Source organism: Onychostoma macrolepis, chromosome 24 (genome assembly GCF_012432095.1).
Source record: "Onychostoma macrolepis isolate SWU-2019 chromosome 24, ASM1243209v1, whole genome shotgun sequence".
NCBI classification, from domain to species: Eukaryota; Metazoa; Chordata; class Actinopteri; order Cypriniformes; family Cyprinidae; genus Onychostoma; species Onychostoma macrolepis.
This window is the reverse complement of record NC_081178.1, coordinates 23248541-23260953: the sequence shown is the minus strand read 5'-3', so window position 1 is coordinate 23260953 and position 12413 is coordinate 23248541. Positions and strand designations below refer to the sequence as shown.

General features: G+C 40.8%; 2 protein-coding genes across 2 annotated transcripts; one reads left to right on the top strand and one right to left on the bottom strand.

Moving 5' to 3' along the window:
- Positions 1-1134: 1134 nt before the first annotated feature.
- Positions 1135-7074, top strand: gjd4 (gap junction protein delta 4). Its single transcript, XM_058765712.1, is given in 3 exon segments — positions 1135-2415; positions 3502-4212; positions 4215-7074. Coding segments are annotated over 3 exon segments (1266 nt in total). The 5' UTR covers positions 1135-2351; the 3' UTR covers positions 4706-7074.
- A 2366-nt stretch (positions 7075-9440) lies between these two features.
- On the bottom strand, positions 9441-12076 carry fzd8a (frizzled class receptor 8a). Its single transcript, XM_058766038.1, has one exon. It carries the CDS (start codon positions 11723-11725, stop codon positions 9986-9988), a length of 1740 nt encoding a protein of 579 aa, XP_058622021.1. The 5' UTR covers positions 11726-12076; the 3' UTR covers positions 9441-9985.
- Between the last annotated feature and the right edge of the window lie 337 nt (positions 12077-12413).

Genomic DNA, 12413 nt, shown 5'->3' with positions numbered 1-12413 from the left:
TTTTGCTTAAAGAAAAGAAAAAAAAAAGTTACAGCTTTTGTGTTTTGTTAAATCAGAAAACCTCTATTAAAGCTTTTCAGAGACTTAAAAGTATAAAACGTAATAATTCACAGCTATTTGTTTTTTTTATTTCTATCAACTTGACCCACATATTGTCATTTTCAAAATTAGCTGTACATATGAATGAATGAATACCTGTAGTGACTATTTGCACACAGACATGCAAATTACTATATGTTAGTAATATTATTTGTCCTTTGTAGTATGCATTGCTAATTTTACATTTATTTGCCTTTGACTGTTTTTTTTTTTTGACTGTGAAACTCAAATTAGTCTCAATTTTGAGTAAACTTTAAGATTTAATTTTCTGGGGTTCTTGGATATTTCATATTTTAGTGTTTGACAAGTTACAGTAAAGTTTTCTGCTTTTTACCTGACTCTTTAGTGTTTCTCAAAGAGTTGATTTTTGCATGGAATGGGGGTCAATGTTGGAAAACAATTTACCATACTTTTCAGACTGATTTAACTAGAAACCACTGACAGAGAGAGAATAGACGTGTAAACTTTGGACCCTTGCAATAACTAAATTCGGTCTCATAAGTATTATCAAGAGAATAGCCATTTCTAAATTAAAGTCTTTTTATTATTATTATTCAGTAAATACTGTGTTTAAAATCAAATTTACTGTTCATTGTTTTAAGATATGTAATGTAGGAGCTATAAAAAGGTTTGATGCATTTTACTTGACCCAACAAATTCAGCCATAAGTTGCACTGCACCTCATTTTATGAAATAAATAGTTCAATGACATTCAAAAATAGAGCATCAACTATAACAGCAAGTCATTCTGAGCCGAGAGCATACGGCGCATGCGTTTCCATCCTAAGTCTTTGGCTTTGCACCTCTAAATGTGTCCCTGGTGAACTACACCACTGCCTGTTACTTTATCTAGCAGAGCCGGCCTGCTAATGCAATTACAGAGATACAGAGGCAAAAAAAGATAAAATTATAGAAATATTTTAGACTGTAATAAGTCATCTGGGACATACAGTACCTGTTCTAAATTGACAACCACAGAATATGAGATATGTATTTGTGTGCTGAAAAGAACAAATTTGGTTAGACTTGCAAATGCTGTACGATTTGCATCGTCTCTTCAATGCAGGCATACAATTAAACTGTTGTTCGCCTACTCGCTTTAAAAAACAGGATGCAATTTGTTGTACTCCTAGTGTAATCAATCTCATAAACACGTTCCAAAATAAGAACTAATTTCCCTACTTGACTATCCAAGACAGATTAATAATAATATTTAAGTGGGGTGCCTGACGCAAAGTAGCCTCTATTTTTGCAAATATTTCTTGTTAATGAATACATTTTCGTTCTTATTTATAAAGTGATTGCAAAATAATTATCTAACTTACAGACCTAATTTAGGTCCACCACAGTTTCCCTCTCACTTAATGTGTCAGAAAAAGTTTTAAAGTAAGTGTTCACTACCCAAGCAGCTGCCAATATAGTCTGCGTACCCGTAAGTCTCCATTCATTAGAACGCAAGTCCTTCAAACCCTCTGTCCAGATGTCCCTCATTCAGAGGTCATTTAGACAGGGCTAAAAGCTTCTAGAGATTCCACTATGATCTACTCTGATCCCACGGCATGGAGTTATGCCAAACACCTCAAGGACAGAGCTAAAGAGGGGATTCTTTTTAATAATGTAATAATATTAGAACCACCTAGCGCATCTCTAACAGAAGCCAACCGAAAATGTCCTTGTAGAATTCATATGAAACGTTTAATTAATTTGCTGCATGACCTCAAGTCAACACCCAACAAAAAAAAAAAAACTTGTATGCAAAAGTCTTCAGTATCCTAAAAGGTTCAAATAAATGAAGTTCCCATCATTGAAATGCTTCCCATCATACATGAGAACTTAATACTGTTATTTGATGCCTGATCCAGCAAGTTATTCTCCTGTAAGGACAAACAGAGCCCAAATATCACAGCAAGGCCTGCGTGCCGACATGCCTTTGGTGGGTAAGAATAGCCTCACAATGGAGCTCACATCTCTCGTCTTCTGTTGTCAGGGAACAGTTGTTGTCAGGACAGAGGCAGAGGTAAGATGGGAAGCCAAGTTGGTGGATATGCATGAGTCTTGCCGTTGCAGATTTCACCCGACCTGGTGTGTAGGACCTGACCGGGAATTTGAGTGCTTGTAAATAGGGCTTATTTTTAATGCCCACTTGGACTGAGTTTAATTCAGACTGTAAAATCTTTTTCTTGTGTGGAATCAAGTGGGCTGTGAGTTGACCAGTTGGGATATCCTGGGTTTGGAGGCCTAAATCTGCTGGCATGGCTAAACAGACTGCATCTGAAATTATCTTCATAACATTGAACCACAACCTCACCCTTATAGGTATGTGCACGGTTTTGGTATTTTAATACGAATTCATATTTGGGCACTTAAGTGCAAACCTTCATTGTCTAAATGTCATTGTATTAGATTTTCAAAACGTGTTTTAAATATAGCACATAGTGAACGTTCACATAAATATCTGTTAGATTTTAAATATTAAAACGATAGATATACTGTTGAAAAATGATGATGAAAAGTATTTGGACACTTGCTGGTTGGTAAACGTGAGTGGATGTTGCTAGGAAAAGTGTTAAACTACATCTGCTTACAATTCCTTCAAGTAAAAAAAATGGCTAATTTGTTGGCAGATGCCATTTATTTATTTTGTATCTAATGCAATGACATTTGTACATTCTGAAGTGTCCAGATATTTTTGGGGAGCCACTGTATCACTGTATATTGCATGTGGACAAATGTCATCCACCAGTTTTGACAGGTATAATGTAAAAAAATAAAAATAATCCAGGATGATTTGCCAAAACTATCTCACGACCAATTTGTACATATTTTACAAGGTTGATAATTTGTATGATTTCTGTGAGGGGTAGGTTTAGGGGCAGGGTTGTGGTGGTCATTCATATGAATTCCTATGAATTTACCACCTTGCAAAATACATCCGATTTTTCACAATTCGTACAAATTCGCACGAGCGAGGTCATACGAATTTGTACAAATGAGCCACCTCATAAAATATGCAGGAATTGCTGTGAGATCAGGTTGTGATTTGCTTGTATAAATATTCTATAATTTATTTATTTATATTATTATTATTTTTTAAGAAAATTACTACTTTTTTTGCTACTAAAAAAAGAAAAAAGAAAAAGTTTAGACAAAATCATAACATCGAGGACAATATCCACTGAATATCAAGTGTAAAACTGATATGATCCTACCAATGTTCTGCTACAGATACTCAACATCGGGCCATATCTTATATGTTGCCATTAAAGTAATATCGAAGATCAGTTAGTCAAAAGAGTACTTGTCTAGTTTATTCAATTAACTTGACAACATTAAGTCAATTTCCAAGGAACATAATAAATGATAAGTTAAACTGACAAAGAACTCTGTGCTTTTGCTCTTTAGGGAAAGCATGGCTCGTCCTGGTGGTATTCCTTAGAATCCTGGTCTTGCTGTTTGCTGGTTATCCCCTCTTCCAGGATGAGCAGGAAAGATTTGTGTGTAACACCATTCAGCCCGGTTGTGCCAATGTGTGCTACGACATGTTTGCCCCTCTTTCCCTTTTCCGATTCTGGCTGGTGCAGCTCACAACGCTTTGCCTTCCCTATGCGATGTTTGTCATCCATGTGATCCACAAAGTGAGTTCTGGTCTACCTGCTGACAGTGGAACTTCGGAGTCCATTAAAGCAGACTCCATCTATAAGATCCATCAAGAATCGTTCAGGAATGCATCTCTTTGTAAGACCGTCGTGAAGTCTGAGAAGGGGCGGGTGCAGTATTTCACAGGAGCCTACATCTTGCATCTGTTGCTTCGGATACTTGTAGAAGCTGGATTTGGAGCTGCACATTATTACTTGTTTGGCTTCCACATCCCCAAACGCTTCATGTGTCAGCAGCCACCTTGCACAACAATGGTGGACTGCTACATCTCTAGACCCACTGAGAAAACCATCATGCTGAACTTCATGTTGGGGGCAGCCGCTTTGTCCTTGCTGCTAAACGTGTGCGACTTAATCTGTGCCGCCAAGCGCTCCGTGAGGCAAAAAAGCAAAGGAAAGATGCTAGTAGAGAAGATGTACGCCGAGGAGCAGTACTACTTGTCAGGAACGGGAATCAAGTTGTGGACGCCAGCATCCAGCCGACTCAAGATGTGATGGGACCGGGAGGGTTCCGCAAAAGACGGACCAGAAACTCAAGTGGCGATGAAGCTGCTTCCATTCTTTTGGACATTGACCCTCCACCACCCTCAACTCTTGGAGGAATGCCTACAGTTGCTGGAATGCCTGGTTCCAACAACAATGACGACAGCAGCAGCTACCAACCCACCCAAGAAGAGGGGATGGTAAGAGAGGGCAGTGAAGTGGCACTGTACCCCAGTGAGCCTTTGGGGACTCCTAGATCCGTGCGAGTTAGCAAACGCAGTCGCCTCAAACCTCCACCACCTCCACGAAGAGACAAACTAGCTGCTCAAGGTGCAATTGATGTCTCGGGAGCAACAGCATTGTGTACCAGAAGAGTAGGGCAATATACTCTGGTAGAAATGACCACCGGTGAGGACGTACCAACTTGCAATGGAGACGGACAAGAAAATAGGTCGGAATGGGTTTGACTGTCTCTCCAGATGACTAAGAAGCTTTCATTTTGAAGCATTGCAAACTGATTGGGACTGGAACAGAGTGACTTGATTGGAACAGTTTACTTGGAGAAACAAGGTGAAATGAGAGGTATTATTAGATGCCAACGTCATGGATACATGCCAACCCTTGGATCAGCTCTGCCCATCAGCATTCACCTGCCTCTCATGTTTGTGTTAGCGCAGTCTGTCTTTCTTTCACAAGCCAGACGGGCCTTGACCTGCCATGCCCCTGCGACAATCAGGGGACACCGAAGGCCTTTCTAAAAACAGGTCTGTTGCAACCACCCAAGGTCTCTGAGGTTAAGCTAAGACTGACATACTTTCTGCTTCAACAGGGGCGGCCACCAAACAAGAACAACCCTGAGGGTACAAGGGGCTTTAAAGGTCCTCCAAAATCCTCCAGCCTGCAAAAACTCAGGAACTGTCGATTTTCAGTCAACTGGACCCCATCATAAAGCAATTACTGCCCAGGCTGCTTTTGTATTTATGGAGGTAGTTTGTAACACTATTTCAAGGACCCGCTGGGGTTTGGTTTGGAGCTTTAGAACAAACACTTAAAATAGAGCTCCGTAATCTGGTGTAACACGAGAGCAAGACGATGCGCGCCTTTCAGACTCTCAGAAGCGAGCCGCAACATGTAAACGATTAGACACGTTAGCTTTAGACAGTCACCTAGACTGCAGCCCTCCTGTCCTCACAATGTCAGTCATGTGTCTTACTAAACACACCAGGGACTTCTGGGATTGACTATTTATGGAGTTTCCTTATACATCACTAATGATGATTTGTAGCTGTAGTTTTTCGTCTTTTCTTTTGCTGCTATGCTAGGGATCTTTAGTCTGATGTCAAATGGTTTGCAAGTCAGTGACTCTTTGGCATTGTTTTTATTTTATTACCTGACCAAATCACACCCCCCCTTAAAAGGGCAGAGAAATATTATTAACATTTCACATATTACACAACTTTAAACTGGTGACTATTACAGAAAGGACAGACTGCACAAACTCCTGTATCTCAAAATGCGGTTTCAACTTCAGTTACATTTCATTTCATTTCATTTCAGTTGTGATAACAGCTGGATTTCAAATGGAAAAGAACCATTTCCAAGATGATAACTGTATCCCACTCATGTACATTCATGTGACCACAGAGTAACATATTACTTGGAGTCTCTAGTAATGTGCTGATGAGTCGACTCTGAGTGTTTTTGATTAGACAAATGTGTACTGTTGGTATGCCACCAGAAACAGGGTTGGTAAAACCTACCATAGAGGAACATCCTATTAAAAACTGACAAATCATGCCCTCCAGTGGACAGACATGCACAGAACTGAAGTCTGAAGATGTCCCTCACTGCTGCAAATGTTGGCACATCAATGTTTGCATTTACGCTATTTCAAATGAGTGTCTTTGACACTTCTTCAGGAGACTCAGAATGTTTAATATATGTGACCCTGGACCACAAAACCAGTCTCAAGTCGCTGGGGTATATTTGTAGCAATAGCCAAAAATACATTGCATGGGTCAAAATTATCCATTTTTCTTTTATGCCAAAAATCATTAGGATATTAAGTAAAGATCATGTCCCATGAAGATATTTAGTGAATTTCCTTCCATAAATACATCAAAACTTAATTTTTGTTCAATAATATGCATTACTAAGACTTCATTTGGACAACTTTAAAGGCGATTTTCTCAATATTTAGAATTTTTGGCACCCTCAGATTCCAGATTTTCAAATAGTTGTATCTCGGCCAAATATTGTCCGATCCTAACAAAGCATACATCAATGGAAAGCTTATTTATTCAACTTTAATAGAAATCTCAATTTCAAAAAATTGACACTTATGACTGGTTTTGTGATCCATGGTCACATATACGTTTCTATAAATACACAGTTTGTATGTATATGTAGGCCTATTGTAATACTAAAATCTCACTGTAAATGTAAACGTTCTACAATTTAATTTAGCTTTTACTACATTATATCGCATAGCATTACAAACTAGGGGTGCATTTCCCAAAAGCATCGTTAGATAACTATAGTGGCAAATTCTATTATTAGCCTAATTTGCGACCATAGTTGATTTTGGGAAACATGAAGCCTAAAGGTGTTTATAAAGACTACAACAAAGTTACAGCTTGCCAGTTCTCAAGCCAGTTCTTTTTTGGTGTGAGAATTGTCCTCTAATGGCTACAAAATTAGACTGCATGCGATTTTGAATAACGTTTATCATTATATATTGTCACTACAGTAAGTGCAAAATGTGTTTTCAGAAGAAGAAAAAAACTGAAAGCTGTATTTGAACACTGCACAATCAGTTTGTTATTGATGTCACATATTTAAGGTGAGATCTAATATTAAAATAAGAGATGTTTTGAAACCAAGCAGCCTGGAAACGTACCTGTCACATGTGCAGCAGTCACTGTTTCTGCTCTCACTGAGACTCAGCGCTCTCTGCTGGCAGGAGTTAATACTGCACTCCTCTGGCTTCAATGAATCTTTATTGAAATGGTAAGATGTTGAATTGTGGCAGGGGTCGTAAAATGGGCGTATTCTAGCGCCCCGGAAGTTGTCTTTAATTGGTCAGGTAACACTGGGCTAAATAATAATAATCTTATATTAACTCCTAAATGTATATTATATGTAAATCGTTAAGAATCGCGAACGTATTATTCAGGTGTGATATATTGTCCAGACCGCTGCTCAAAGAGGCGCGTGGACGGCGTGTCACGTGGTATCTGTTCGTTTTCTCAGCACTGTTGAGTAAAGGCAAATCATATTCATTTGCGATTACTCGATGAGGCTTTTGTTGATTAATTTAATTTGCATGTCAGATTACAATTTTAAAGATTACTTATTTAGTTTTAACATTTCTCTAATAAGGTATAAAACGTCCGGAAATTGGAGTGCTATGGTTTTATGCTTATTATGAGCACACACACACATATATATATATATATACTCATTAGGCCTACCTAACTAGGATACTATTGATAATATTAATATTCGGGCTCACCTTAATAAACAAAAACTACGCTAACAAATAGATGAGATGACGAAATGTTTCAAAATATTATTTGTATGCTTTAAACTTTAACACTTATGGTTGACTTTTATGGCATTTGACTGTCAATTTTATGGCAATTTGATGTTCTGTCAGTAAAACATTTGCATTGTAATAACGGAAGGGTTTGATATAGGCTACACAAGATTTAATTTCTAAAGAAAGCACATGCTTCCCACAAACCCACGTGTATTTGTAAATCAGTTAACAATTTTAACACACATATCCACTCTTTCTTATACAAATGTATCTACTTTCACACGCAATGCATAATGTCTATTGCTCTCGGATGTGTAGAAATTTACATATCTGCAGCTACTTAATTACAGCTACCAACTAATTGGTAAGTGAAAACAACTTAAAGTATCTGATAATGTGCAGCTATTGATGTAAAACAGTAAAATCCTGCAAGTTAAGCTTGGTAAACATAACTGTAATTATTTACATTGACCACTAGGTGGAGACACAGTACAGCAAAAAAAAAAAAAAAAGTAGTTATTGTTGTCAGAAGTTTAATAAGGAATGTACTCTAAAATGTTTTATAATAATAATTAAAAAAAAAGTTTTAAATGACATGCATTTTATTATTATTATTATGAAGGATTTTACATTGGTTTCCATTATTATTAGGTTACATTCTCTTTCAAAGTATCATGAATCCACCAAAATGTTTTGTTTGTGTAAAGGTATAGATGGAAATAAAACAGCAAGTTATTTTTTAAGTGCTAACAGAAATGGAAAAGTGTGACAGCTCATTAAAAAATAAAATATCCTTCTGGGATGTTTAAACTAACCTATTGTATCAGAATATATCAGAGTAATTGCACATAAGCACTCTTGTGTCCTTTGGCTAAAAATACTAAGTAATAGTTGTATGCAGACCATTTTACATTTGCTAAAAAAAAAGAAAAACAGAAATATTGCAACAGGACATTCCAAGTTAGAAAAATAACAAATAAATAAATAAAATAACTGGCATGCAATATGACACAAAAGTAACCATTTCAATGTCATTCTTTGTCTAAGAATCTCCATTGGAGTTTCACAGAAAGGCTCTGTGGATTACGTAAGGGACCACCTGTAGGTTTTCATTCACCGTCTCTGTGAGTGTAACTACTATTAATACAGCTGAAATTTAAAAAGGACGTTTTGATAGTGTTAAAAAAAAAAAAAAATCAAACTGTCACAGGTTTTCTCTAACAAAACATGGCTGGGGCCCCGAGCTTCAAAAAATTTCTATAACGTCGATCAAAGGACAACGGTCTCAAATTAGACATTAAAAACTTGGCGCATCAGTCTAAAGGTTCTATCTACATGGCACCTTTATTCTAGACTTTAAAAGAAAGATCAAAGTTTCCCCAGATGAAAAGGACCCGTTTCCTGCATTTAAACCCCATTCCCCAGCCCTCTTTTAGTAAATTAAGTAGCAAGCACGTGAAGGGTTCAACAATTATGGAGATTCTCCAACACAAGGCCCTTGTCTCTAATTAGGCCTCAGATAGCTAAAAGAGTTTCTCTCAACAGAACCCACAAAAGCATCTTTGCAAAGCATCTTCAATGGGAATGACCACAAAGAGCCGACGCGGAGCACTCATTACCAGGAGCTACCTATCTCAGCATTAAAGCAGCACTTGGAGAAATTCAGATTCCTCAAAAAGTTTTTATTGTCAAAATAAAAGTCATATTTGCTTTGAATGTGGCATCTACACTATATACAAATTTACAATAATCTTATAAATCATCTTTTATACACCATTTACAAGTTTATATAAATACATTTCGCAATTTAAAAAAAACAAAAGGAACAACAACAACCCGTATATAATAACAATAACAATAATAGGGCACTAAAACATTAAGGCTTGTTTAAACCATCTTTGATTGTTCAGACAATTCAAAAGTTGTCTTCCAACAACGCGTAAAAGTAAATGACACGAAATGCTGCAAGTTGGGGACATGTCTCACTCAACTAGGAACAATGTAATGCCCAAATTCTCCTTAAGAATGACTGATTGCATGTCATGTCCATATCAATAGAATGGAATTAGCGCAACGTAATTGTTTCTGCATCGCTGCATTGTTTCAACCAGTTCGTCCGCTAATAGAAACCATCAACAAGTTCATTTGTATGCAAACGACTGAAAAGACTAAGAGACCCCCCGACAATTAAGAGGGTTTTCTCGTTTCAGACCTGGGACAAAGGCATCTGCTTGGGGCAGGACACCGAGCTGGCGGTACCGGACCTCCACGTTAATCCCGTGCTCACGTCACTGTACATGGAGCCACCGGAGCCCTTGCTGCCCCAGCAGCAGCGCGTGCAGAAACTCCTCCAGGACTCCAGGGTCTTACCGGACCAGGTCCAAACTCCAGAGGTGATGCCCACCAGAAGGCACATGAAGTATTTGAGCATGAAGACGGCATAGTCCGGCCTCTTGATCTCCTGCTCCAATAAACACGAACAGTTATGAGTGATCTCCCAGCTCTGTCTGTTATGCTGCTCGTAGAAGTAACACGCCACGATGATGGTGGCGGGAACCGTGTAGAGCACCGTGAAGATCCCGATCCGGATCATCAGCTTCTCGAGTTTGTCCGTTTTAGTGCCACCCTGCTTAATGACGCTTCTGATCCTGAACAGCGACACGAATCCAGCCAAAAGGAACATGGTGCCGATGAACAGGTAGATCACTAGCGGCGCGAGCACGAAGCCCCGCAGGTTGTCCAAGTTCTGGTTGCCCACGTAGCAGATCCCGGCGACCGGGTCGCCGTCCACCGAGCTCAGCGCGAGCACGGCGATGGACTTCATGGACGGGATGAGCCAGGCGGCCAGGTGGAAGTACTGAGAGTAGCCCGCGATGGCCTCGTTGCCCCACTTCATGCCCGCCGCGAGGAACCAGGTGAGCGAGAGAATGACCCACCATATCGAGCTGGCCATCCCGAAGAAGTAGATCAACAAAAACACTACGGTGCACAACGCGGGGCCGGTGGTCTCGTAGTGGATGTGCTCCACGTCGTACTCCCGGTTACACGCCACTTTGTCGTGCCCGGCAATCAGTCGCACAATGTAGCCGATCGACACAAACATATAACACGCCGAGAGGAAAATAATCGGGCGCTCGGGGTATTTAAAGCGCTCCATGTCGATTAGAAAGGTAGCGACGGTGGCAAAAGTGGATATGAAGCATAACACCGACCAGAGTCCGATCCAGAAGGCCGTGAAAGTCCGCTCGTCCTGGGTGAAATACGGGTTGTGACACGGCATGGCGCAGTTCGGGATCTGACCCGTCTTGACGCGGTTGTACAGCGGGTGTCGGTCGCTGTTCACCGCCACCATCGGCGCGCGGCACTGGCAGCCCGGCTCGCAGGGCTTACTCGCTTTGGGTCCGACACCCGTTCGTCCGCTTTTCTTTTTGTGCGGATTGAAGGCTTTGCTGGGGTAGTTGGTGGGTTTGGACAACACCGGCGACACCGTGGTGGAGTCGGTTCGGTTGTAGTCCATGCACAGCGTGTCTGGTGCGCCCTGAACGGGCAGCAGATCGCACCTCATGCGATCCGGCCAAGGGAAGCCGTACTGCCGCATGAGCGGGGCGCAGCCCGCCTTGGCTCTCTCGCACACGCTCCGGCACGGCGGCAGGGGTTTCTTATAGTCCTCCAGGCATATGGGGGTGTACATGCTGCACAGGAAGAACTTGAGATCTGGAGAGCACTGGATCTCCACCAGAGGCCAGAACTGGTGCACCTCCAAGCCGGCTTCGTCCTGCGTGTCGTGGTTGAACTGGTTGGGCATGTAGGTGTAGTTGTAGCCGATGCCCTTGCACAGAGGAACGGCTATCTCCTGACAGGTGATCTCCTTGGCCGTGGTGCCGCTTGACCTGGGCAGCAGGGCGAGCGCGAGGAACAGGTAAATCCCCAACAGGTAGCACTCCATTCTTTTCTCCCCCTCCAGTCAACACGAGCAATGCAGCGCTGGAAACAGTTCAGTTCAGATCTTGAAGAGCAGACCCATCTCCGCTTCACTTGTTTGGCACGGACTCGCGGTTGGGTTGCATACCGAGAATAAATAGCCCTCGGCCGGGCGCAGGCAAAATGGCTGAGGGAATAAATGCAAGCGTCTCGTATTTCCTCTCCTTGTTCCCGCTCCAGCGATTCGTTCCAAAATAAAGCCGCGTTTTAATAGCCTAAACTTCTCTGTTAACAAAAACACTCCCGGTGTAAACGCGTTTTCTACATTCGTTCCGTTCACGAGAGCCTTTCTCATACAAATCAGTGCCGTGGAGTAGGACGCACCGAGTATAAAAGACAGCCGAGCGGACACGCCCCCCATGCGCCGATCGCCAATCACAAAGCGGTGAGGGCGGGTCGCCCAGACGTGTCAATCACGTTTGCTCAAGGTGTACAATTGCAGAACGTTGTTTTTGAAAAGGAACACAAATTAGATCAAAGATACAGGTTTGTGCCTGAAGGAGGCAGATCGCGCATAAAACAAATTTAATAAACGTAATTAGCGTTTGTATTGAATCTCTAATGTATGTTTTTATGTTATTTGATGTCTTTGTTTACTAGCAGTGTGTATTATGACAAAATCTATAGATTGCTGTATTGTGGCGAAAGTGGCT

What these genes read in the sequence shown, in the direction of transcription:
- fzd8a (XM_058766038.1), bottom strand. Translation starts at nt 11,725, where the DNA reads ATGGAGTGCTACCTGTTGGGGATTTACCTGTTCCTCGCGCTCGCCCTG.